We start from the raw sequence: 26,673 nt of genomic DNA, 5'->3' as shown, positions 1-26,673 counted from the left end.
CTGTCGCCTTCAGTGGGCAACATTTTCAAAGGCAAAGTTACCACAATGCCAAACCAGTTCATTTTATACGGTTTGTTGTTGTGCCGTACTATTTTATTTGAGCTGGCCTTATACACGCATGTGCACATATTAAGGAAATTTTGTTATTGCTTGGTGTTAGGAATGCCTTGATATTATGTGTAATTTTAAAAGCAAAGTTTTGATGCTGTATCTTTTTTAATAAGAGTGTGCTCAGTGATGCTGTTGCCTGCAACTATTGCATGATATATGCTATAAATATTCATTGTGTCTTTGACACAAATAGGAGCATGATGCTTCAGGTGTGAGCCATGTTTATTTGTATAGATCTTGAACTTGTTCACACACAGACATGAATATTTCCTAAACCTGTAATAGGAAGCTGCCTGTTCAGTGGTTAGAAGTCATTCAATGATTGTGGCTTAAGTGCTAGAACTGCCTCCTGAGGGAAGCGAATCTCTCTCCTTCTCACTCATTCTAATGGCCTTCCTTAAGATAGTCACAATCTTCCTTTTTAGGAAGGCTTTTGGGACATAAATAGTTGTTTCCTTTTTGAAGTAGCTTTAATGGCTGTGGTTACATTATTTTTGATGGTTGCTGTATTTTTTAAAATCTTCTCTCTCTGCTGTTTGAGTGTTTTATGGCTGCTTTATTGTATTTATTTCTGTTGCCAAATTGTTTTTAAAATGGTTAAGATTGTTTTAACTTATGTCGTTAGTCACCTTAGCTGCACTGAGGAAAGGTGGGATATAACTATTTTAAATGAATGAATAAATAAATGACGGCAAAATGGAACTTCCATGCTGAGAAGCAGTATATCTCATATAAGAACGGGTGGGTAGCAATCACTTGGTCAGCCCTGAAGGAGACAGAGTGGGCTAAGTAGAATTCTGGTCTGACTGAGCAAGGCAGTTCTTCCGTGCTTACATTATATAGGAACAGGGACTGAAGATGCACAAGTGATTCCATAGGCTATCTCTGGGGATCGACAAAAGCTGTTTTATTAATTACTGGAGCCAGAAAAAAAGAGAAGAAGCTGCATCTTTATGAGGCGTATGAGCTACTGGTGAATTTGGAAGTATTTCCATAATTGTGACTGGAATAATATAGGGTGATCACATATATACAAAGAACAAGAGGGTTTCTGTATTTTTAACTCTTGAGTAGAGGAGGGAATGTCAGGTGATGCCAGCTTTCTTGCCCTCACATGATAAGCTGTTTTGGCTGAAAACACCCCTTTTTTATGTAACTGGTCAAGACAAATGCAAAAGCCCTGACCTCCTTTACATCAGCTCACTCTAGTAAAAGAAATTTACTAATGGTCTACCTTTAACAAGATGGCAGGAAAGGTTAAGTATTGCAAATGCAGAGCTCGGTCCTGCAAAAACATGTGCCCGCGCACAGCAGTATTCTCTGCATGAGGCAGCTTACAATTTTTATTGGACCTCAATAAATTGTTTGTTGCAGATTTCAGCAGCCAGACTTTTTTTCTCTTAGGGTTGCCAACTATTGAACTGGCCCCCATAACTGTTCCTTTACCAGCAGTTTGATCGGCATCATTTAGCGGGTGACTGCAGCTCTGTGCCATGAAAAGCTTGCCTGCTGATTTCTGTATAGAAAACTTTTAAAGAGCCAGGGTGATGATTTTGTTTTCTAGCTTCTTGGTAATTCTCAGTTAGGTAATTTTAGATTCTGGGCTTAATGGACTGATAGAGGGGGAGTTGTCTTTAATAGGTAATGTGTGTTACTTCACAGCCCCCTGAAGTATTTGGGGGCCCTCCTGCTGAGTCTGACTGTGGACATCTGTCCCAAAGTCCTTCCCTGCCGGTGCCACTGGTAATCCTATAAGTTCCTGTTTCTTGTGCAGAGTGACATTTTCCCTCAAGGTAACACTTATTCCAAGCACTTCCTTAGTGTTTTGTATATGGGAAAAATGTAAGAGAGTAAATGAATTTCTTTTGTGATTGTTGTGTGGAATGTTGCTGAGTAAATGACAGAGTGAGACAATTTCCCCTTCCTTGTCAATTTTGGCAGGCCAAGCCAATATTTTATTTATTGGCTCAGCTGTAAGTTCCACTGACTTCAAGTCAGCATGCATGGGACTGCACCCATAAAGGTACAGGAGCACTGGAATTGGCAGACTAGAACAGCATTAAGTACTGCCATTTAGAAATGCAGGCTATTTTCACACATTCTGTGACAGCAGTCCTGGGTTTGCCACCTAGCAAACATGTGACTGGAGCCACTCCCTGACAAGTGTGCTTGTGTAAATACTAATGTTCGTAAATACTCATTTATCACATTTCACACATAACCTTTTTCAGCATTCAGTTAAAGCATCTTAGGATAGGACCAGATGCTGTGAAACAAAGCAAGGCTTCCTAACCCTGTGTTTACCCCTAGCCCTAGGGTTGCCAGGTTCCTGGCCTGAGACTGGTCCTGTATCTTTAGGAGAAGAGAAAGTCAGCCAAGTGCAAGTGTTCTTGCAACGCTGTAATGAGAAAAACCACAAGGTGGACTTCTCCCTTCCCCCTGCCCAACTTTTAAAGATACAGAAAACCTCTTAGAGGCTGGGCCTGGCAACCAAGAGGTCTTCTGTATCTTTAAAAGTTGTGCAGGGGGGAGGGAGAATTCCACCTTGTGGTTTTTCCCATTACAGGGTTGCAAGTACACCTGCACTTGGCTGGCTTTCTCTTCTCCTAAAGATACAGGACCAGTCTCAGGCCATGAACCTGGCAACCCTACCTAGCCCCAATGTGGGAAAGTTTGCAATATTGTAAGACTGCTTAATCCTTCTCCTGCCAGCCAGTTTTCCTCATCTGCCCTTCCATGTAGCTTGTTTTTGCCCTACCAGCTATGTTTGGGACTAGAAATTGCCTGGGAAGAGATGGCATTTGGGGAGCACTGGCAGAGTGGATTAAGGATTAAGCATCCCTTGCCCGTCCTCTAATTATTCCCTGCAAACACTCTCCACTGCCACATTATGATCAACTGGCAAACATGTGCTTGATGGCTTAGCACACTGTTCTTCAACCTTGGGTTCCCAGGTGTTCTTGGACTACAACTCCCATCATCCTCAGCCAGTTTAGCCACTGGTCAAGGGATCATGGGAGTTGTAGTTCAACAACCCCTGAGGATCCAAAGTTGAAGGACACTGGCTTAGCAGATGTTGTTGGACCGACTCCCACCGTCCCTAGTCACCATGACTGGCGCTCAAGGATGATGTGAGTTACACTAAAGCAATATCTGAAGAACTGCAAGCTCCTCACCCCTGGACAAATATGTTGTTTTATCCTCAGGTATATGCCTAAAAACACGATGTGTGAGGCACACTTAAATACTGACAAGGAATCACAGAGTATCTCTACTGCCTTATTTTTTTGTTTTCCAGAACTTCTTTATTTGCATTGACAAGAATTTACTGTCCTTTAATTTGTTAGCACAGTTAACTAGGTTGGGGTTTTACAGAGCAGGCTGTGAATCAGGTTCTGAGTTTGGGTAGTAGTAAGTTAAGAACACAGCCATGCTTTTTGAATTAAAAATATATTAACTTTTTCATTTTATAAATAGGCTCCATAGTGTTCTGAGCTTTCCTCTTTTCCCCCCTCGCTACTAAGTTTATATTTTATTCTGAATTGAAAAGAACATTGTGGTTGTCTTGACTACTAAAAAAGCTTATCCATACCGTTCAGAAGATGTGCATAATGCATTGGTTAAAACAGAAGAGAGAGAGAGCAGAGCAGAGCAAACCTCACTCCGCTTGGCTTCTGGGACTCTCCAGCAACAAATCTCGAGGCAATTTCTGCTAGAATGCCATCTGTTTAAGCAAAGCTAACTGGCTTGCCACATAGTTATGCATTCATATACTGTGTCGGTGATCATTTTCTCCAGGCACGTTTACTTTGCAGGTTTTTAAAAAAAATAAAATAAAACAAAACAAAATCCATCCCCTGTCTTTTCTTTCTAGGCGATAGTATACGAAGGCCAAGACAAGAACCCAGAAATGTGCAGAGTTCTGCTCACCCATGAAATAATGTGCAGGTAAGAAAGCTCCTGTCGCCATTTAATTAGCAAAGAGAAAATGAATTTCTGTCTTTGAAAAAAGGTAGCTTGGGCCCGCAGCTATTTTGGGATCTAAAACATAGCCTTCTTTGCCTTCAAGAAGCCCCAAATAACACATTTCTACATGTGTAATTAGCAGCAGAGTCATAGTCGTCATGCCCACTTTCAATTATTTATTAGAGCTCAATCCTCAACAGTGTACGAGAGGCTTCCATTTAGACATTGTAGCCTTAATAGGCACAGAAAATGTCTTCACACCAAAAATAATAGCTTCTAAATTGCAGCCTTTCGAGGAGGAGTAATTATCCAGCAGAATCTCCCAGCAGTAAAATCTCAGCGTTAGACCACTGGGATCACCATGGGCTTTCATTCAGCTGGACCAAAATCGAGAGGAGATTGCCGTCTTTACAGTTTTACATTTATTCTCAGCAGTGAGAAGCTGTTTAGGCTGCCTGTGAAGGGAGTAGAGGGCCAGGGAGGGGAGTATGGTCTGTGGTCAAGGTGATGATATCTGTAAGGCAGACATAAGGCCTGGATGCCGCAAAGACTCGTGTGTTCAAGTTTATTACAGCTTCTTTATTTCAATGGCACCATTCATGGTAGCAAATTTTCATCCATTTTGAAGCCTTGGATAAGAGGCCATTGGCTCTATACAATGTTTGTCTTTGTTTGGAAATATTTCCATATGGATTTCTCTCCAGGACTGGCTTCTTTGAATCTGGCAGAATTAAGTAATAGCAACTCTGCTGGGGCTATATGGTAACCGACTGCAGCATCTTTCCCTTTTTAAAAGACAGCTGGTAATCTTTCACTTTCCTGACTCCACTGAGTTGCATTTGGGGGCTGCCAACATTTGCATTGGCCCCTATTCCTGTCCCTTTAACAGCAGTTTGATGAGCAGCCCTCACAGGTGAGCATGTTTAGCTCGATGCCATGAAGAATTCTGCCTGCTGGTGGATTTCTGAAGATCAATACTCTGTTAAAGGGTGTTTCTTTTCTGGGCTGTTTGATAACCCTAGATCACGTAACAAACTCTCAGCAAGGTCCTCAACATCATGCTAATGGGTGTGGCTTTACAATTCAGATGAAGCTAGTGAGTATTTTTTATGCATTGCAGGCATACTTTGATGTAAGGAGGGCAAGTGAAAAAAAGGAGAGGGCTCCTACACCTTTTATAGCAGTGCAGAAGAGGTCATTTCGGTAGAGGTAGCTGGTTGCATGACAAGCTACAACTACTGAAATTCCCTCTTCTATGCAGGTGCAGGAACCCTCTTCTTTTTCACCTGGGCACCTGATGCATAAGAGAGTTTTCCAGAGGACAGCCAGGAATTCTAGAGTGGCTTTATAGGATCAATTATGAAGCAGTATATGTAAAAATGTAAATGTACTGCCTTCAAGTTGATTCCGACTTATGGCGACCCTATGAACAGGGTTTTCATGAGGCTGAGAGGGAGTGACTGGCCCAAGGTCACCCAGCGAGTTTCATGGCTGTGTGGGGACTCGAACCATGGTCTCCCAGGTCGTAGTCCAACACCTTAACCACTACACCACAGTGGCTCTCTCGAAGCAGTATATACCTTCTTTGAAAATCTAGGCCATGTGTGTGGAACCTTAGGCCCTCCAGATGTTGCTGAACTACAACTCCCATCAGTCCTGGGCATTGGCCATGCCTGCTGGGATTGATGGGAGTTGTAGTAACTGGCTAATGCCCAGCTCTGATGGGAGTTATAGTTCAGCAACAACTGGAGGGCCAAAGGTTCTTCACACCTGGTCTAGGGGTTGAATCCAGCAAAGTTGCCCCATTAACACAAAGACTTCCACCTGCACAACAGGTCTTCCTCTCCCTCTCCTCTTTCTGAAAGAGGTTCTGAAAGTGAACCATGCGTATAATTTAGGACTGTCTTTTTTAAAAAAAACAAAGACTGTGTTTTTGCTTGTGCAGCAGGCAGAAATCCAACTGGTAATTTCCCCCACCACTCCATATCCACGTAGGGGAAAAAAACACGTATTGATTTTCTGCCTGTTGTATAACTGTTAAAATTCAGAGATCCTGGAGGGAGGAAAAGGTTGCTGTTCTAGTCAAATTCATTTAATGGGTGTAATTTGGAAAAAGTTTGAAACACCCAAGTGTTACTAAAACCAAAGGAACCTAAAACTGCTTATGTTTCGGTAGCACTGACTTCAATCAGATTTCAATGAGCTATGCTTTCTCTGGGTTGCATGTATATCAGAGAACAGCTAACCATGCTTTATTGAAGATAGTGCCAAAATTTCCCTTGATTTCAATGTGAGCAGATGGCACTTGGAATTTTAACACCCACAAGACTCTCTTTCATTTATAGTACCAACACACAGTAGTCTGTTGTCTTTAGATTATACAAAATTCTACATATTTAATTTAAATATGCCAATTTTTAAAAAAGGAATATATGTACACAAGTAGATGTTAGCTAACTTCAATATCCATGCCACTAAATTTTATTGCTGCCAAGTACCTTGACATGAAAATAATATTTTATGCCAAAATTGCGACTTGATGTACTAAGTTTATATTTGCATTGTTCTTAATGTGCAATAGGTTTCTCAATTTCACTCTGCTTTACAAACCAGTGCAGGAAGAATAGGAAACAGGTTCCAGGGTTTTGTTTGAAATAAGAGGTTAATAGTCTATTCAAATATTTTAGGGGCAATATGACCGTTCTTAGATGTGAAAAGAAGTATAAAGGATGTGGTTTTTCTATCAGGAGCCTGATCTTATCACACAGGTCTATAATCAATTATACTGATACCACACTTTTCAACAATAAGGAAGGTTTGGAGTGCGTGTGTACCATTCTTGATTTTTTTTGCCACTTGCTTTCCTGCCTGCTGTAAGTGGAAGTTGGGATGTGCTGAATCTGCACCGGGGGTTCAAATGCAGCCTCAATTATAAGCATAAAATTAGAGTCTGTTCCCCATTAATCAGCCCAGCTAATTGCTATGCACTACCATTAGCCATATGGTGTGAAAGACAGCTTGCTCTCTCTAAGATGAAATTTCTTCATTCCAGACATGAAATAGTGAAGGCTCTGTGGTTCAAAATAGCTTGTTTTAGATATTTAATTCCCAAACAACTTTCAGCATTGCCTTCGATCAAGGCTAACGGCACAATAAAACTTTGAGTTTATGTCACCAAAACTGAATATTTACAGAATGGGGGGAACTATGGAGTGGAGGAGACAAAGGGCTCAGATGTAGAGGATAAATTGTGGATGAGCGGGAATGGGAAACAGCAGTGCCGAGTTGGATTACCGGCAGTTGTTTATTTCACAGGATTCAAAATATCTTGAAGAGAGAATAATTTTGATGATGATAAAAAGAATGATGAGGGCAAGAACTGATGCCATGATGGCATTTATTCTTCATAATTCCTATTAGACGAGGGTCTTGCAAAGCTAATTTTTGATAGTGGTTGTACAAGGGAGATAGCAAGGTACAATCCAACTTCTAAAGAGCAACTCATGAGCAATGGTGTTGCCTCACAATTGTCTCACTGTAAAAATAGGTGTTGTCAGCTTGTGTTTACTTTTAAATGACAGTTAATCAAACAGTTGCCTGATTGCTTACTGGCAGGCATGGAAGTTGGCATAGATCAGGTTTTGGCACTTTGTCGCAATCATTTGGAGGCAACCATGGAATGGGCAATTGTGTGAATGGGCTTCAAATCTGCAAGGGATAGCTTCCTATACTCTCCATGCAGCACTTTAGGCGTTATCCACATAGGATGTTTTTGTTTTGGCTGCACTTCTCATGTTCTAACACACAGGCCAGATCATGATTGCCTTCTGATCAGGATAGTTCATCTCTGCTTTTGCTCTGTGGTGGTTTCAAGACTGGTCATTCTCATAGCACTAAATAACCCCAGACACACACATGTATACATAATACTTAGCATTTCTACAGTCAGGGCTTTTTTTGTGATGGTACCCACCAGTATGGAGTGCCGGCATCTCTTTTTTGGCTGCCCATGGCAGCCATTAGGTGCTGGCAGCCACAGCACTTTTATTAAGGTATGAGTATTGGCACCTCACTTTAAAAAAAAAAAAAAAAGCACAAGAGTCATATACAGTAGGGCCCCGCTTTAAGGCGTTGTGCTTTACGGCGCTTCGTTCATGTGGCAGTTTTCAATTAGGGACAGGCCCTGCTCTTACAGCGCTTGTTCCGCTAATACAGTGGGGTTTTTCCGTCGCGCGCCATTTTGACGTCATTTTTGTGCGATGCGGCCCATTATAGTCTATGGGGCCCCACTTTACGGCAATTTCCGCTTTACGGCGGGGGCCTGGTCCCTAACCCGCCATATTAGTGGGGCCCTACTGTAGTTCATTCCAGTAATCCTTACAATAGTTGAGTAGAGTAGAGCAGACTGATATTCTTGCTGTAATATAGATTGGTGTGTGTGCGCGCCTGAGGATATAATTGCTTGTCTCAAACTACCCAGTGATTTCATGACTGATATAAGATCTGATTCAGAGTCTCCTACTCTATTGCTCACTCTCTTGGGTGCCAAACTACACATGATGTGGCGGTAGAGTTACCAGGTCTCTGGATTTTGGCCAGAGTCTCTGGTTTATGGGGGGCCCTCCGGCTCTCCGGCTAGCACCCCTTAATCTACGGACTCTCAGCTTCAATTTTAAAAAAAATTAAGTTTCTAGGTGGTCTGGTTCCCGAGATATACACCAAAACGTCAGCCGCCCCCCACGACTGTTTAATCTATTTAACTGATACGACGCTGAAGTTGGTTCCTAGTTCCTTATTTGCTTGAAAGTTCAAAACACTAAAAAAGAAGAGTTGACAACTACAACAACTTCAAACCAAATTTAACATGTCTCTGAACCCCAAAATATATGTTGGGGTACCCTGTATGATATGTCACTGTGATCGGGGGACTCTCCCCGTCAAGAATAACAATACATTTATGCAATCAAAATCATCAGGATTCTGATATCATCATAAATACATAATGATGTCATAAAATCATAAAAAATAAGTAACTGGGGGTGCCCACTCCAAACTTTGCTCTGGGACAGGACAAATCATATACCCCAGGAAAGGGGAGGGTATCCTCTACGAGTTGCCACTGCGTCCCGGCTGGCCCAGAGGTTCTGCTGGGCGCAGGGCACGGAGGAGGGCATCTATGCAAAATCAAAGCAGACCAAAACATACAGGAAAAAATAAGTAACTGGGGGTGCCCACCCCAAAATCTGCTCTGGGACAGGACAAATCATATACCCCAGGAAAGGGGAGGGTGTCCTCTATGAGATGCCACTGTGTCCCTCCTGGCCTAGAGCTTCTGCTGGGCGCAGGGCACGGAGGAGCGCATCTATGCAAAATCAAAGCAGACCAAAACATACAGGAAAAATAAGTAATTGGGGGTGCCCACCCCAAAATCTGCTCTGGGCCAGGACAAATCATACACCCCATGAAAGGGGAGGGTGTCCTCTATGAGATGCCACTGCATCCTGCCTGGCCCAGAGCTTCTGCTGGGCGCAGGGGAAGGATGAGGGCATCTATGCAGACAGAAAGGGTAGATAATCTTCTTACTCTTACTCATTTCTCAGACCTCTTTCTGAAGTGAAGGGTCAAATCTGTAAAGAAGTTTGGAGCAGCCACATTAAAAGATAAGGGCAGGGCATTCCAGGCAGGGGGTTGCCAACCCTGCTTGGATATGGAGGTCTTTGCAGAGGATCCCTAGTCAAGGTTTACCAACAGCACAATCCAAACTATATCTACTCAGAAGTAAGTCCTGTTGAGTTCTATGGGGGCTTAGTCCCTTAGTACGTGTGTTTAGAATTGCAGCCTTCAGGGGCATCCATCTTTACTCCCGAATGCTCCCATCTAACATCTCCACAACACTAGACTCCTTTCTTCCTACAGTGGCCTTCTGGTGACTGGCGTGGCCTGAAGGCACTTAAACCCTTCTTGCCGAAAGCAAGTAGGCTAGATTAAATGTTCCCTACCCAGGCTCCGTATTTTAGCTAAGATGTCTAGCTTAATTTCCAGTCAGATATTTCTTTTAATTGTACGCTCCAAGCAACTGTGATTGATGCTTAATGTATCATGCTTGATTACATCACTTGGGCCTGCCCCGTGACATCACTTGGGCCCGCCCTGTGACATCACTTGGGCCCGCCCTGTGACATCACTTGGGCCCGCCCCTAAAATCTCAGGTTTTGGGATGCTTCTGACCTGGCAACCCTATGTGACGGTTCTGTTACTGGATCTCCAAATGTGTTTTTCTCGGCCTCTCCTTAAAAGCAGGTGTAGAAGTGATCTGATCATTAGACTCTAATTCCTGGATGGGGAATGTGTAGCTGCTCAGATGTTGGACTCCATTGCCCATCATCCCCAGTAAGCTAATAGTCAGGGATAATGGGAGTTATAGTTAACAGTATCTGGAGGGCCACAGGCTCCACACCCTTGCTTTAATGAGATCAGGGTTGTAGCATTCCAAGATCCTTATCCCAGTGGTTCTCCTGAAGTTGTTTATTAGCCTTGGATGGGAAAACATACACACACTCATATGGTTAATACTAGTTTCAGGTGTGTGTTATTTAAATCAGTCCTCCACTCTGCACTGCAACCCCAGTCCAAACTGGGGCCCCTCACAACTGCTTTTAAGGTGAAGAGGAAAAAAACTCTGGAGATCTAATCACAGATATCTCTTGTGAAGTCTAGTTTGGTCTACAGCCACTTCACTGCTCCAGTTTTCACAACCAGCTTGGCTTAAAAAAAAGAACTCATCTGAATCATCAGAATGAATTTGCTTTGAATTTTATATTTATTGACATGATCCATATGTTGTAAAAATCCAATTTTAATGTAAGAGAAGTCCTGCACTCTCACTTTGTGAAAGCTCACTGTCACAAAAGTTATATTTATGAAAATCAATAATAAATATTTATAATACACATGATGCACTTTTAAGTCCTATTGATTTCAATGGGAGAAAGAAGGTAAATACATGCGTAACTTTAAAAATATTGTTAAAATGTTAAAAGTGCTTTACTATCCTCCGTGGCGCAGAGTGGTAAGCGGCAGTAACGCAGCCGAAGCTCTGCTCACTGCCGGAGTTCGATTCCAACGGAAGGAGGAAGTCAAATCACCGGTAAAAGGGGTCGAGGTCCACTCAGCCTTCCATCCATCCGTGGTCGGTAAAATGAGTACCCGGCATACACTGGGGGGTAAAGAAAGGCCGGGGAAGGAACTGGCAATCCCACCCCATATATACGGTCTGCCTAGTAAACGTCGCAAGACATCACCCTAAGAGTCAGAAACCACTCGCACTACAAGTGTGGGGACACCTTTACCTTTATGTCTTCATTGTGCCCTTATGTTTTATATTTATGTACTTACATAAATGTAAATGTATATTATTATCAAAAGAAGGCTTGAAAAGGCTGCCAGCTCAGCATGAAAGCTACCAAGGAATCCGTGGCTTATATAGGAACATAGAAAACGGCATTATGCTACGTTAGGCTACTCATCCATCCAGTGGAGGCTGGTCCATTAGGGTGAATGGGGTGCTCCCCCATCAACCTCAGTCTGCTTTCATCCAGCCCCCACCAGCCTGTTGTCTGTCTTACAACCAGTCAGGGGGTGGTTCTGCCTCTCATCGGCTCTGGCTATGTTGGGCTCCCTGCCTTCTGCCCTACCAGTCCCAACGGGCACCAGCCACCACTATGTCCATCTGTCCTTTTGTAGGCAGATGGGCAGCAGCTCTCCAGAGTCTTCAGAGTTTTTCCCATCACCTCTGATTTGATGCCCTGTTAACTGAAGGGGCCAGGGATTAAACAAGGACCTTCTGTAGACAAAGCATGTGTTCAGCTTCTATGGGCATCAGAGCAGCAATGGGGAAGAGAAGTCCTTAACCTTTTACCTTTGGGCTATTTTCCAGCAACTCCACACGGTAACTCAGGGAGCAGTTTGAGAAAGGAAAAAATATAGTTTTGAGCTGGGCTTGGCTTTTTGAGGTATGGGTGGAGTCTGCCCCAAGCACAGTGAGGACTGAAGTCTGCATGGAGAAGTAGTGGGATATCACTGTTGAGTCAACAAGGTGCCACCTGGCTTTCCCCCCTTTCTCTGCTGATTCAAGCAGGTTTTGTATTCTAAGGGAACTGTTGCTTCAGCAGGAAAACACCACAGACTGAGAGCTTATATGGTAGCTGGAGGAGGCTCCACCTCTTCCTGCCTCTCACCCAGGCTCTGGTCCAATCAGGTGCTTATATGCTCTTCCCCATCCTTTCCAGTATCCTCCTGTGCAGCTAGCCAGACACTTCACTGGTGGCCTGGGAGTTCCTGCTTTGTTTGCCATCTCCCAAGCTGTGTAGCCCTGGAATGACAACAGGTGTGTGTGGTGTGTATGTGGTGTGTGTGTGGTGTGTGTGTGGTGTGTGGGTGGTGTGTGGGTGGTGTGTGGGTGGTGTGTGGGTGGTGTGTGGGCGGTGTGTGGGCGGTGTGTGGGCGGTGTGTGGGCGGTGTGTGGGCGGTGGCGGCGGTGGCGGCGGCGGCGGCGGCTCTGAGAGCTGTGCTAGGAACTGTTGTGAAGATCTCTGGTTCTGAGGTGGGGATGACTGAATCTGATGGCTCCTCAGTAGAGGGACCACTTGCATATCACCAAAAAGGAGGTCAAAAGAAGGCATAGGTAAGCATTAAGAATGCATAGGATGATATGTATGGAATAGGTGCAAAAACTGAAACAATTATAATTTAAATAGGAACATAGGAAGCTGCCTTATATTAAGTCAGACCATTGGCTTATTTAACTCATTATTGTCTATGGTGTTTAGCAGTGGCATCCAGTGGTTTCAGATGGAGGATCTCTCCCCACCCTGCCTGGAGATACCAGGGATTGAACCAGGGGCCTTCTGCATGCAAAACATGTTCTCTGCCATCGAAACATGGCCCAATACATCTCACTATCATGGGGAAGATTCTGTCTGAGTGACTTGAGTGCCAGCTTAGACTGCTGCCCAGGTGCTGTTGATAGGCAGGTTCAAGGCCCCTTCTGCCCACTCTCCCTTGTTATGTTTCTTTATCCTTAAACTGGACTTGAATCTTAAAGCCTTTCAAACAGAGAACATATGTGGATAGAGATCTGTCCCCTGGCTGCCCTTCAGATAGCAGTATAAGTAGGGCACATGACCATTCTACTTTGGGGTTGCTGGTGGGGCAGAAATCTGCTGAGGGACTCTGTTCCCCCTCTTCTTCCTGTGAGGAGACCCCAGGTTTCCAGGTGCCGGTTTTGGATGAACCAAGACACAGAGTGAGTCTGCTTATCACGTATGTGATTAAGAACACTGTTCTTTCAGGTATGACTCAGTGCGGTCACCACAATTCTCTCTATTGCTAACTATTTTAGTGCATGATGTTTCCATCCTCTTATAACTCACTAATTCCTCAGAAGTTTGGCACCCTAGGTTTTTAACAGTCATTTTAAACAATCACATGTTGATCACTTCTTATTCTTGTGCTCATCCTGGAGAGGAGGTGAGGTCACATCTTTAATTAATACTACTTCTTTTGAAGGGAGTCCTATTTACAGCTTTTGGCCTTTTTTTTTTTAAGAGATTTGAAAAATATTACCTAGTGCATATGTGTGTATGAAAAAAAAAGTATGACAGAGTGGTGTGAAATTTGTTAAAGAATTGATGGACAGTCCTCAGTTCCTGATACATCTTAGAGTTATTTTTCAGGGGTCAGAGAATGAATCAATGGTTTGCATTATACTTGGTGCAATCAAAACAATGGCAGTTCCCCAGACTTGTAGACCATTCATGCCTCACCTGTGAAAAGTTTGAAGTCCTTTACAGCTGCTGTGAGGGTTTTGCCCTGTGAAAAGAGTTATGTGTTCTTTTCCATTTTTATTTTCATAAAACTACTTAAACAGTCTGGTTTTGTAAAAGGCATTTCTGTTATGCTTGGTGCTGTTTATCATTTTATTGCCAATCTTGGTGGGTCACTGTACATTATTCACTATATTGTTGAACAGCACAAGTGAACCTCTGTCACTATCCTTGGAGAGCTATTTAAATGGCATGACGCTTATAAGAACTGCTTCCCATACTCTACAAGGACAAGTAGTCTATCTTCATATGAAATTGGGGTAGGGTTCGCTTCTAGGATGGGACTTCATTTTGGCAAGACTCAAATAAAATATTGCTAGCCTTTTCCCTTCACCTCCCAGCCTTCATGAGCCCCAGCTCTCCCCTCAGTGTTTTTGATGGGAGGCCAAGAAGCCAACTGCATGTGCTACTACCACCTTAATTTCCTTAATTCTATCTGTATCTGAGCCTGAATTCCTACATTCAGCGTTCCTCTTCATCTCACCTCACCCCACCCCACCCAGAACAGCCCTGTCTCTACAGTCACATGATGGGAATAACACATGAGGAATGTTGGCCCAAGATATCTTGCTGCCTGAAGCAGAGTCCAAGTACCCCCATGTTGCCCTGCTAAGACTGCATCATTCAGACAACCATTTTTGTTTTCATTTCTCCACCCTCATGGTGCCACTTGAAGCAGATTGCTTCGTCCCGCTGCATGACTGGGTCAGCTTTGTGTATGTGCTAGGAAGTCATGTGTGAGTCTTTGTTGGTGGAGTGGGGTGGATGTGGATGTGACTAGGTGTTGTTGTGAAGCACCTAGATCATATATTGTTTTTCTCATGTGGTTTGGGAATAAGGACACTCCTCGGGGGGGGGATTTTGAATGCATAAGACCTTACATTTTGTATACTTAGGCTGCCTGCATACATGCACAAGTGCAAAGAGAAAGACATGTCAAAGGTTTTTTTAGGCCTTTGAAGTGTGTACAGGGAAGGTAGGGGAAATGACAGGTTCCACTTCTGGCAAGAGGCGAATGAATCTGACTATTTCAGTTTGTCTCAGTTTTTCATTATTTCCAATCTTATTTCTAATAAGTTCAGTTCTTCACATTTCTGCATCACTTTGAAAACTTTTTTTTTATAAAAAGATTGCTCATGAAAATTTGTCAGCATTTTAATGTACTTTTCTCCTAATATACAATTTTGCAAGCAGTTTTCCCTTATAATGAATTTTTGTACACGTTATTTGGTTGGAGAACTGCATCGCAAACATTTTAGAAGTGAGAATTCTGAAGGATAGCTACATTTTGATTCGCATATCATTTTGGGAAGTGTGGTTAGGTAAGTTCACATTGTACTGGGAACCGAATTTCACTCCCATTCCCTACTCCTGCTTTTTGCACACTCATAAGAATAGGAAGATTCTCTGCAAAGATCAAACGTCTGCTCTTGGGTTTAGGCAAAACAGACAATGCAGTCCTATACATATCTACTTAAGTCCTATTGAGCTCACTTGGTCTTACTCCCAGGAAAATGTGCATAGGAGGTTAACCTAAATGGCAATGAAAGCAGACCCTAATTAGTAGAGCTGTGCAATGCTATGCTATGCATGTTTATTCAGACTTATGTCCTACCATGTTCAATGAAATAAATGTGTCCCGAGTAAATGCTTTAGGGAATGTAGCTGTAGTAATATGTTCCTATAAAGATATGACAATCCAGTGGTTGGCAATGTGGTGCCTATGGGCTTGGTGGCCCCTTTTAGGATGCCTCTTGATGCGTATGAAGCCTCCCCCCCATCTCCTTTGTCAAGAAGTGAGGATGGTCACCTTTCCCCTCTCCCGAAAAGTACATAGATCTGAAACAGGAAGTTGGACGAGCTTTTGGTTCAGGCTCAAATTGGGAACTGATCAGAAAGCAGAGTGACTGAGAGGGAAGAAGGGAAAGGGGAGTGATTGGTGAGATTTGGGAGGAATACAGAGTGAGTGGGGAGGAAAATGGGGCAAGTTAGGAGTCAGGAAACAGAGAGAATTTATTTATTTATTTATTTATTAAATTTATTAGTCGCCCATCTGGCTGGTTGTCCAGCCACTCTGGGCGATGTACAAGATAAAAACAATACATTAAAACGTTAAATTAAAAAAAAAAAAGATAACCCACAACCAGCACACACACACAAAAACACCCAGCCCACCTCAGTCAGCCGGCTTATGTATCCCTCCAAAGAGGGACAGGTGGTGGAAATCAGTCACAGCTGGCTGGGTACCTGGGGCCTGGTCCTGCAAGATGCACGTCTGCCAGGCAGAAATCCCACAGGGAAGGGTGGTGGAGGTGGTGATCCAACAGCAGCAGCAGCAGCAGCAGCAGGCTCTCCTACCCTGGGCGGCGATGTTCTCCTCTTCCTGCAGGCACTGGGTCAACAAGAGAGAAAGTTGGTGTATGACAAATGCAGTCAAATGGATCCTCTTGAAATTGATTTTTTTTTTCATCAGTCACCCCTCCTCAACTGCCATCAAATTACATATCACATCTGTTTCCATTGACTGAACCATAAAATCCACATATCTGGTGTAGCATTGACATGGTGCAAAAAGACAGATCTGAGGCATGGATCTTTATGGATCCTCATAATTTTTAGAAGGGATCCCTTCAAAACTGCCACCAAATCATAGATCTCTTCTTTGTCCACAGATGTATTCTGTGATTTGTTGGTGGTTTTGTTATCTTGTGTAAACAAATCATGAGATATATAAGGATACATCCATTTTATAAATGTTTTTGAGGTGATGTAAATGCCAGATCTATGATTTTAACTATGCATTCTCCAAATGATGGTGGTTTGGGGGGTGGGGGCTGTGTCAAATCATGCACATTCAAAAGGATCTCAGGGCTTGTGGAAAAACAAAGAATCTCTCTGTGTTTCTCATCTTTGTCTGTCTTGGGGGGGGGGAGAATGAGTGATCTGGAGGACAGAGGAGGGAAGCAGCCAGCAGAGTGATGACCATAGCATTCTTTCAAAATTCCAGATATGTACACTGGTCCAAAATGTCTGGTGACCCCAAGCCCTTTCCAGAAAAATGTGATTATTTTAAATAGTGAATGAGCCTTGAAACTTCCATTACGAACCAGGAAAAGTTGATCAAAATTGTTGAACGATGTAAAGCTTTGATACTGATAAGCTTTTAGTGCAAGTTCAAGGAACCTGTGGCCCCAGGTGTTGCTGGCCCCCATCATCTATTGCAATGATGCATTCTGTACTTGTTTTACAAATGTGGTTTTATTGTTGGTTTTATACTGTTCACAGCCACTATCTATCTATCTATCTGTCTGTCTGTCTGTCTGTCTGTCTGTCTGTCTGTCTGTCTGTCTGTCTGTCTGTCTATCTATCTATCTATCTATAATGGTGGTGGTATAGAAATTTTTGTAAATAAATAAAACTCCCATCAGTCCCAGCCAGCCTTGCCAACGGCCAGGGATGATGGGAGTTTTAGTCCAACAACATTGTGAGGATCACAGGTTCCCCATCCCTGTTCTAATCGATAGTGATACTCCAATAAGAGAGATGAAAATATAGCTCACTCTTAAAGTATGACTATTTGAGATGTTGGCACAGTTTTCAACCCTAAGTGTCAAAGTGCAAATAGATCATGCTCACAGTTGTGTGTTATCTGCCAGTAAGGTGCAAATGCAAAGCGCACCACTCATGACCTTGTTGCATCCCCCCCCCCAAAATTGTCTTTATTTCAACTTAGCATCAGCCAGGATCTCAAAAGAAATGCCATGAGAATGGTCTTAAACAATGTGATATGGAAAACATTATGAATTTCTATCTGTCTATCTTTCTTTGCTTTCCTTTGCTTTCTGTATTTTTTTTATCCAAACCTTGCCATCACATTTACAAACAACTACATAGCCCTTAGGCCTAGATTTCCTTTATTTTTTTTAAAAGGAAAGCTGGAATATTCAGGGTTCTAGCAGGCTACAGAACTAGTGCATTGAAATGAGTTTGCTCCCTCCTCCTGTTTTAACTTATGTATGGGGTGCTTGAACCATTGCAATGTAGCTAGAGAAGGTCATAATCATTATCTCAAGAAATCTTGCATTATTATCCCTAAAAAGTGGATACCCCTTTCCCCCCTTTTTATTTATTAATTGTTTTTGCTTGCCAGCTGTACAAGATGTTAAACCTAGTCATTAACCCATATGTGACCTTCTACATTCAACTGATTTCCAGACAGTGACACAGTAGTAACTCTAGCCGGCAACGTGAGCCCTCCTGTATTTGTAATTATGATTTTTAGAGTGTAATGGCTGCACTAAATCCTCTCCCTTTTTGCTCTGTAGCCGCTGTTGTGACAAGAAAAGCTGTGGCAACAGAAATGAGACTCCTTCAGATCCAGTGATAATTGACAGGTAAGGGCTGCTATTCTTTTCCATGAATTTATTTTGAGCTATTTGTGTGTGTGTGTTTGCGGCAGGGGGAGGGGACTCATTATAATGAAACACCTGCCCTGTGTTGCTAATGGGCAAAGAGTGATGTGCATCCGTGGGCGTAATTTTGTCGTTCAGAGGGAATTAGTGATGCTATAAGGTTTTGATTCTTGTGGAAAGGCCATATGGGATGTAACTGTGAGTAGAGGCTCTGTGGAGCGTTCTGGTGCTAGTCTCTGATTCATGCTCCTAAAGGGGGACATTTTTCTCTGCAACTTTTCTGTGCCTCGATTCGCATGCTGTGCCTGGGAAGCTTCGGGAATATAAAGTAATAACAGTTGGTGATTTATGAAATGTGGTTGGGTGCTTATAAATATTTAACTTTTTGCTTTGAAAAATGTTTGAATCATTATCACTTTTTAGCTACAGTAGTTCCCTTGGACGCAATCCATCTAAATTTCAAGGTTTGTTTTATTTTATTTATGCATTAAGAGATCTGCAAAACTAAAGATTCGTCACCCCTCCTTTGGCTTCCAGCTTGTTTTCTTTGGTTTGAGTGCAATTTTGATTGTATTGTCAGTTGATTAATTCATTTTGCCTGTCTTAATTATTATGGTTTCTAAACCGATCCAAATTACTAATCTGACATGACCGAATAAATCACTGAAGAACAATAAATTCACTGGAGTTGTTCTGTGCGATTGGCACTCGGCAAGCTTGCAAATTAGGCAACGCTGTAGCCAGATAGTCATTTTTACATTTTAATTATTGAAACTCGTCATATAGAAACATATGATAAACTGTTACGATGTCGCATTCTGTTGTGAGAATTAAGTGACCATGCAAGGCTGATATTGTCGATTATAAGTTAAGAGAAGGAGTGCTATATCAATGTGGGACTGAACTCTCCCTCTTGTTTATTGCCTTAAGTTGATGTTCATAACTTTAAGTTCATCCTCATTGTTGGATTGTTCAAAAAAGTGTCATGTGCGCTGCTGGAGCAAAGTGAAATTCTGTTGTGTGGTGACTGGAAAAACAAGATTGATAATAAACCATTGTATTTATGTGGTTGTATATCTTTGGTATGGTTTTTGAAACAAGAACTTAAGTTTTAAGTAGCTTAGGGCAGATGTCTTTGCAAATTATTCCCGAGTTAGTTTAAAGTAGCAATAGATATATGGAGAGAGAGAGAGATTTTGCATACTTGAATTGCAGAAGAGCATTAGGTAAATATAGGAGAGTAGTAAAGTCATTAATTAATGTGTGTTTGTTGTATATTCAAAGTGTATTGCAGTCTGATGTGGTATTACAGATGGCACTGCCAGTTGCACACAAAGCAGCAACATTTATATGTTCCCAACCCCCCCATGGTTCTGAAGATACTGAACAGCAAAATGTGTCTGGTACTACCTGTATGTAGATATGTTGGCTGCAGTTCATTTACGTAATAAAGCCAAGGACATCAGCTGCATTTTGGACAATCATATCTCATCTTAGTAAGCTAAGATATGAATGATCATTTTACCTTTACTCCTCTCTTCACAGTGAAAGACTGAAACCACAAAGCCTTTAATTAACCATAACTTCCTATTTTGTCCAAACTGGGAAACGATGGTTAGCAAGGCGCGGTATCAAACCAATATCCTGCTGCGTTCCAAAGGAGGTAAATGATAGTTTCCTGGAATGGAAGAAATGGGAAACTATGGTTAATTAGAGTCTTGCTGCTTTGGTTGGTTGTACCGTGAAGAGGAGTGAAATTTTTTTGTACATAAGCAAAAACTGTTCATACCTTGGCTTATTAAGCTGAGATCTCATTTCTGATCTGGGCCACCCTCTCCTGCATATTGTTCTTCCCAAGAAAAGTTCTTCTGTAGGAGATTGGATCACACTTCCTAGTTTATGGACAACTTTGGTCATACTTCAGCTAGTGTAACTAGCATTTCAGAACTTTGCACTGAGGCAGATTTCAAGCTGGAATTTGGTTTGTGAGACTAGGTTATATTACCTCACTGCACATATTGAGTGTGAACTGGTTAATCTTTTAACATTCTTCTCTTGGTTTTAAGTTGTGACTTTGATATGGAAGGTTGATATGACTGTGGTTTGAATAACATCTGATTTTGACCTGTTCCTGTGGGTTGCAGCGGCATAAGAAATTTGACTCAGCTGTGCTGTAATTAGCCTTGCCTGTGTTTTTGAAACAGGATTGGGTTACCTGGGTTGCATTAGTATGGCTTCTATTGTTGCCGCTTTGCATCTGTCCCAGTAGGGTACTTAAAACCTTTTTCTTGGCCAGGGCTAGTTCAAACAATTTAGGCAAAATAAAGTATGCGCTTTGTACAGCTAGTGGCTGTGGGTGACATTTACCCTGTGCATTTTTTTCTTCTCAGCTTAGAAAAGCATCAAGCAATCTATGCGGAGCCTGTGTTTTAAAGAGTACTTTACAAATTATTTTAACATTAAAAAGCTGTCACGAGCTGGAACATATGTTGAGTTGCACTCTGCTGTCACTCCAGCATGCATAAAATTGTAAGCTATTATGCCAATTGATATGCAAAACCATATTTAGCTATTTTTTATTTGCAAGTGATCTTTCACAGGACATGTTTGGGGAGAGGGAGAGGGCTTACAAAGATCTTCCCTTATGCCTAGCTGACTGCTGTGTCTTGTATTTGATCTGAATTAAGTTTAACATAGAATGGCCATCTTAAATGCTACATTTAAGTAGGCAAGGGTCACTTTTAAATCATAGATGTGTTTCCTTATGAGGATTTTCACCTCTTTTGCACATGTGCACATGTGCGCACGTGCACACACACACACACACACACACACACACACTGATATTATAGTGTGCTTGAATATGTTTGAGCGACAACATTCACATGTGAATATTGACAATCCTGGACAAATGTTGTGAATCTCCAGAAATTCAGAGCTACATTGGTGAATGCTAACAGTCCCCTTAAATGTGTGTACAAAAAGTGGGAATATATAACATATGAAATACACTTGTAACTACAGAGTTATATAATGCGCTATTTTGCAGCCAATTATCTGTTATATTCATTTATAATAGCCAGTATGAGCTGGAGCTATATAATCATAAACACAGGGTTTTGGAACAACCTCAGCAGACAGGCTGAAGGATAATCTGGGAAATGACTTTGTATTTAGAGGAGCACATTTTGATTGCAATCCAAGCGACCTTAAGAAATTTTCTGTACTCTAGTGATCTGTCTTGTGTCTATAGTGGGTATCAGTCTATGATTCCCATAGGCAGTTTGTATTCTAGAACAAAAAAAGTTGTTTTTTACCAAGTCAGATATTTGGTTCACTTAGCTTAGTAATGTTGGGGCCAGTTCTTCTCCTTCTCTATCTACAATGATTGGCAGTGGCTCTCCAGGTTTTTAGACAGGGTCTTTCCCAGCCCCACCAGAGGTGTCAGAGCATGTGCTCTACCATTGAGTTATGATGACCTCAGTATGTTTGTGTGTGTAGGCATGCACATGCTCACACACAATTACATTTTAGAGTAGCTGTATAAATCGTCCCCAACACAATCACACTTACTACAATGAAAGACCTAATGTTTAAGAATTTTTTTAAAAAGCTATTTGCTACTTGGGCACAACCTGTGCTAATAACAGCTTTCCCCAACTGGTCCCTGTTGTGACTCAGTTTACTTCTTACAGAAAAAGTGCAGCAAAATGAGATAAGATATAAAATCTATGTTAAAAGAATTATTTTTTTTAGGGAAAGATGCCTTTGAGAAAATAAACAGTGCATCTCCTAAAAGCACCTGGGATTTCATGAAGATGAGGAGGAGACACGTCTTTGGAGGAAGCGAGTATGATGCAAAATAATTCAGTGTGCAACAGTTTCTGTTACAAATGACACTGTATACGTTCAGGCTAGTTGTAGCAACAAATTGAACCACTTCCTGTTATTACATTGTACATAGATTTAACATTCAAACGGTAACTCAAATTTGAATTTAAAAGGTTTGCAATAAAATTCCTGAGCAGGAATTGAATAAATTGTACTTTTATTGCCACACTGGATCTTCTCATGTCCTAACCTTTTTCTCCCATAGTTATTCTAGTTCAAGAATAAAACCTCATTAGGCTATTCTCATTTCAATGAGTTTATTAAATTTTACAGGAGTAATTAGCATAAGCTGTGCTAATTTTTCTGGAAGACTAATGAGAGAGCTTCCTAATTAGGTTTGCTTTGTAAGAATCTGAAAAGATGATAATGAAAAAAGTCACATAGGGTGCAATCCAACAGGAAGGAAGAGTCCTGTTATTTCTTGATTTGTGAAAGATGATTCTGTGTCTTGGCATGGCTTCATACTTTTTTAAAAACTGTTTAAAAAACCCAGTGAAACTGTCCACTGTTGAATTAGATATTCGACTGAGATTTCTCTGCTTGTTGTCTGGTTTTATCCCTGCGTCCTTTCATGGATGAATCAAGTGCACAGCAGTTCCCTTGGCCAAAATAAACATGGCAAGTAATGTCTATTTCTGATATTCCTGGGAAGAAGGTTAATCCCCCCCCACAAGTTGAAGTTTAACAAATGGATCATTGCTTGTAAGGAACACACTCGTCCTACTGTTACGTCTGGCAAATAAGGTTTTTCAGGTTCTTAAGATGGTTCTAAAAGACCTGCAAAACCTGTTTGAGCAAAGATGATTGTAGGACAAAACAAGCATCTCTGGGATGTAGTGCCTCTGATATATTGTCTTCCACTCTCTTATAAATTACTATCAATTTCTCTAGCCATAGTTGATATTTTCTGTATACCTGTGCCCAAGAACCTGAGGATATTTCCCTAAATGAATAAAAGAAATAATGCTGGTGCCTAGTTTACACAATGGTATCACACAGAAACTGAATGTTGCATTGAAACTTGCTTTTGGTATTTAATGATGGTGTTAGTTGTCCTATGAAGGGTTGTCACCAGGCTAGTTTTTTATTAACCAAACTAGGATGGGTTTCCCCCCCTCTTTTACCCAATTCATTTTTAATGAACAGGACCATTTTTAAATATAGTAACTCTAGGTATGTGATCGAGCAAACTCTTTTAAGCCAGGCAATTTCAGATGTTGTTTGTATCTTCCCAGTATACACTGGATTCCAGTGGAAAACATCTGCTCTCTATAACACTGGTTGCTGGGACATTTTCCCAGATTGCTGTATGGGAGAGTGGCCAGCCAGCTGCTCCTTTGTGAGAGAGCTGTTGTAGGACCACTGCCTCTAGAACTCTGCTTTCCTCAGCAAAGCAGTCCAGTTTTGCCTGTGTCTATCTTTCTGATGCAATGTTCAGAGTCTGGAAATATTTTGGATCTTAGGGCCGATTCACACAAACAGCACACAAGAGGAAAAGCTTCTTCCATGATGACTTCCAGATGTTATCAGCCCATATTGAGCCAGTTGCATTCATAAACTGCTAACCCAAATATAAGATGGTTGGAAGCAGCATCCTAAAAGCCAAAGTGAGCCTTTGGCAGAGCCTGCACATGACTAGCTGATGCAACCTGAACCTGCTCTGTAAGTCTGCACAAGCCTTTTCTGTGGCAGCCATATGCTGAAGTGGTCGTATGAATCAGTCTTCTGTTCAAAATCTTGCATATGGGTCAAAGACCTTAATGCACTTATAGTCATGCCATCAGCTGGTATAAACATGATAGTCATAAGCAGGATGCTACCAGTGACAGCAAAGAAAGGTGTATGATTGGTCGTGATGGGAGGATTTATAAAGACACAAGTCAGAAGGCTTGATACAGCATTGGTATGTCAGCTAATGATGAACAGAAAGCACAATGTAAGATTTTAGACATGTTAATTAACCAGCATGAGGTGTACTGTAACCAAAGACTCCCAATTCAACAATTTTTTGCAAGTTCAGAGGCATGCTAAAATGCTCCCACCTTCAAAGGCTGCCCCATTTACTACAAAAGCGGTAAGTTCTGCCCATGTATTACTTGGTGAATGGGGCAATGTGCAGGCACATAAGTACCATGTGTGCATTACCATTACATCTTGAGTTGCTGGATCATGGTGACTATTCAGATAACTGTCTGGGGGAAATTAAGCACTTTCACGTCCCATTGATTTCAGTGGGAGAATGAAGTATGTGCTTAAATCTCTCATTGAATTAAATGAGACTCAAAAGCGCTTAACTTTGGATAGATTGTGCCTGATATTTTTTATTGGGATTAGGTTTGAGCTTCACCTGGAAAAGTCAAGGATACACTATCTTGTGCATACAAAAGGAAACAGCTATTTAAAGAGTGAATCTAGATCTGTCTCCCATGCTGATCCTGCTGATCCATCTGGAGCAGCTGCAACTGGAATAATGCTCACCCTCTTGAATATGTTCTTTAGATGTGATTAGTCAGTACTCTGATTCATCATGCAAGTTACCCACAAACCTAAATGTGGGAAGCACCATAATGTGTAACAGAATGTATAGATTGTATCCAGTGTTGGTCCTACTCAGAGTTGACCCACTGAAATAAATGGATCTAAGAAGACCCGTCTATTCATTTCAACAGGTTTACAGCCGTGAGCAAGCTGCATAGTCCCAAGGAGCCCAGTTGCCCCCCAGCTGGCAGTTGCAGACAAGGAAGGGGCTGGCTTGTGCAGCTGTGGCAAGCTGAGCAGGCCCTAGCCAGCTGGGGAGGACTAGCCTCAGAGAGAGGCAATGGTAAACCCCCTCTGAATACCACTTACCATGAAAGCCCTATTCATAGGGTAGCCATAAGTCGGGATCGACTTGAAGGCAGTCCACAGTACTAGCACTGGATACAATTTTCTGTAACGAATCTGTGTGCAATCTCGCCTTTTCTGTCAAAATGATATGTGTGTGTGTGTGTGTGTGAAGTTTTGCTGACACAATTAAGAGGTTTTTACAATTTATGACCCACTAAGTCAAGCATAGCCCACCAGCAGCATAATTATCTCGTGCCATGTTCTTAAGATCCCCTCGTTTCACTGAGTCCAAACAGACAGCAGAAGCAGAATTATTGGATCCTGATGAGCCATTGTATGTAGCTGATGAGCTGCATTGGGCTTGTACTACTCACAAGTTGTGTAGGTTTGCAGCGTAGCATAAATAAATGTATTTATTAGTAATGTTTCTTTATTAATATTTTTATTTATTAATAATATTTTATGCTTCCCTTCTCTTCCAAGGCCCTTAAGGAAGGACACATTTTCCTCTGTTTTAATTACACAATGGCCCTGTAAGGTAGGCTATGCTAAGAAATAATGATTAGTCATCGAATGAGTTTTGTGGCTGAGTGTGGATTTGAATTCAGGTCTCCCTGAGTCACCCAAGTCCAGTGTTTAACCCACACCATCACTCTGGCTGTCTTCCAGCTTTTCTTCATAGTCCTCCTTGCACCATGGCAAATGGTAACTTTAGCGCATATTGTCTCTCTGGTTAGAGTCATTAATAAGGTGCTATGGAAATGGAGGCACGTTCCTCCTCCACTGATTGGTTGAAAGAAAAGGTCTTGGAGAGAGGGGCTGCAGAGAGGTAAGCAGAAGTTCTACGCATTTCACCCGCAAACCCCATCTTCTGTTAAATCAGGAATGGGAAACCAGTGACCCTCCAGATGATGTTGGACTCTGGCTCCATCTGCTCCAGCCCACATGGCCAAAGGTCAGGGAAGATGATGAGAGCTGGAGTCCAGCAACATTTGGAAGGCCACAGGTTCCCCATGCCTGTGCTAAATGGACCCCCCATCCTCTCTCTCCCCCCCCCCCATCTTCTGTGAAGTAAAATATAAGCTTTCCCACTATTGCCTTCAACCCATCTTCCAGGAGGAGCAGAATGGGAAGGAGACAGAAACCACACGTTATAAACCTAAGGGCCAAACTGCACAAGAGATCTGTTGTCGCCACATGTAGTTTGGCCCTTAGGTTTATAATGTGTGGTTCCTGTCGCTTTCTCATTCCTGGAAAGATCATGGCGACAAGCTTTGCCTTTATTTCAGGGGCAAATTCTATTGAGAATACTTACTGTGAAACATACTCTTTTCAGTGTAAGAAAGTCCTTAAAATATTTGCCTAAAAAGTAGGGCATGATCCTGGCAGGGTAGCCCTGAAAGCACAGAGTCCTCACCAGCCAACCTTGCAGGGGTCAGTACCTTAAAGGACTGGGCTTTTATTTTCTTTCTCTTCATAAAACTTGAAATGTCCTATTCATAGCCATTGATTTCTTAATGCTGGCTGCTACTTCAAAGTGTGCACAGGGGCAAAGAGGACAGAGGCGGCCCATAGGATTACCT

General features: G+C 42.0%; 1 protein-coding gene across 6 annotated transcripts in view; it reads left to right on the top strand.

The window, feature by feature from the left end:
• Positions 1-26,673, top strand: part of EBF1 (EBF transcription factor 1) — a 502,532-nt gene that overhangs the window by 16,915 nt on the left and 458,944 nt on the right. For all 6 annotated transcript variants that reach the window (XM_061617505.1, XM_061617503.1, XM_061617502.1 and 3 more), the window contains exons 5-6: positions 3,986-4,059; positions 18,287-18,355. In XM_061617505.1, coding sequence (XP_061473489.1) covers positions 3,986-4,059; positions 18,287-18,355 — 143 coding nt within the window. The remainder of the gene's footprint in view (positions 1-3,985; positions 4,060-18,286; positions 18,356-26,673) is intronic.

The sequence above is a fragment of the Rhineura floridana genome, chromosome 3, assembly GCF_030035675.1.
Source record: "Rhineura floridana isolate rRhiFlo1 chromosome 3, rRhiFlo1.hap2, whole genome shotgun sequence".
Taxonomy (NCBI): Eukaryota; Metazoa; Chordata; class Lepidosauria; order Squamata; family Rhineuridae; genus Rhineura; species Rhineura floridana.
Note: the sequence above shows the minus strand (reverse complement) of the source record. Positions and strands in the feature narration are given on the sequence as shown.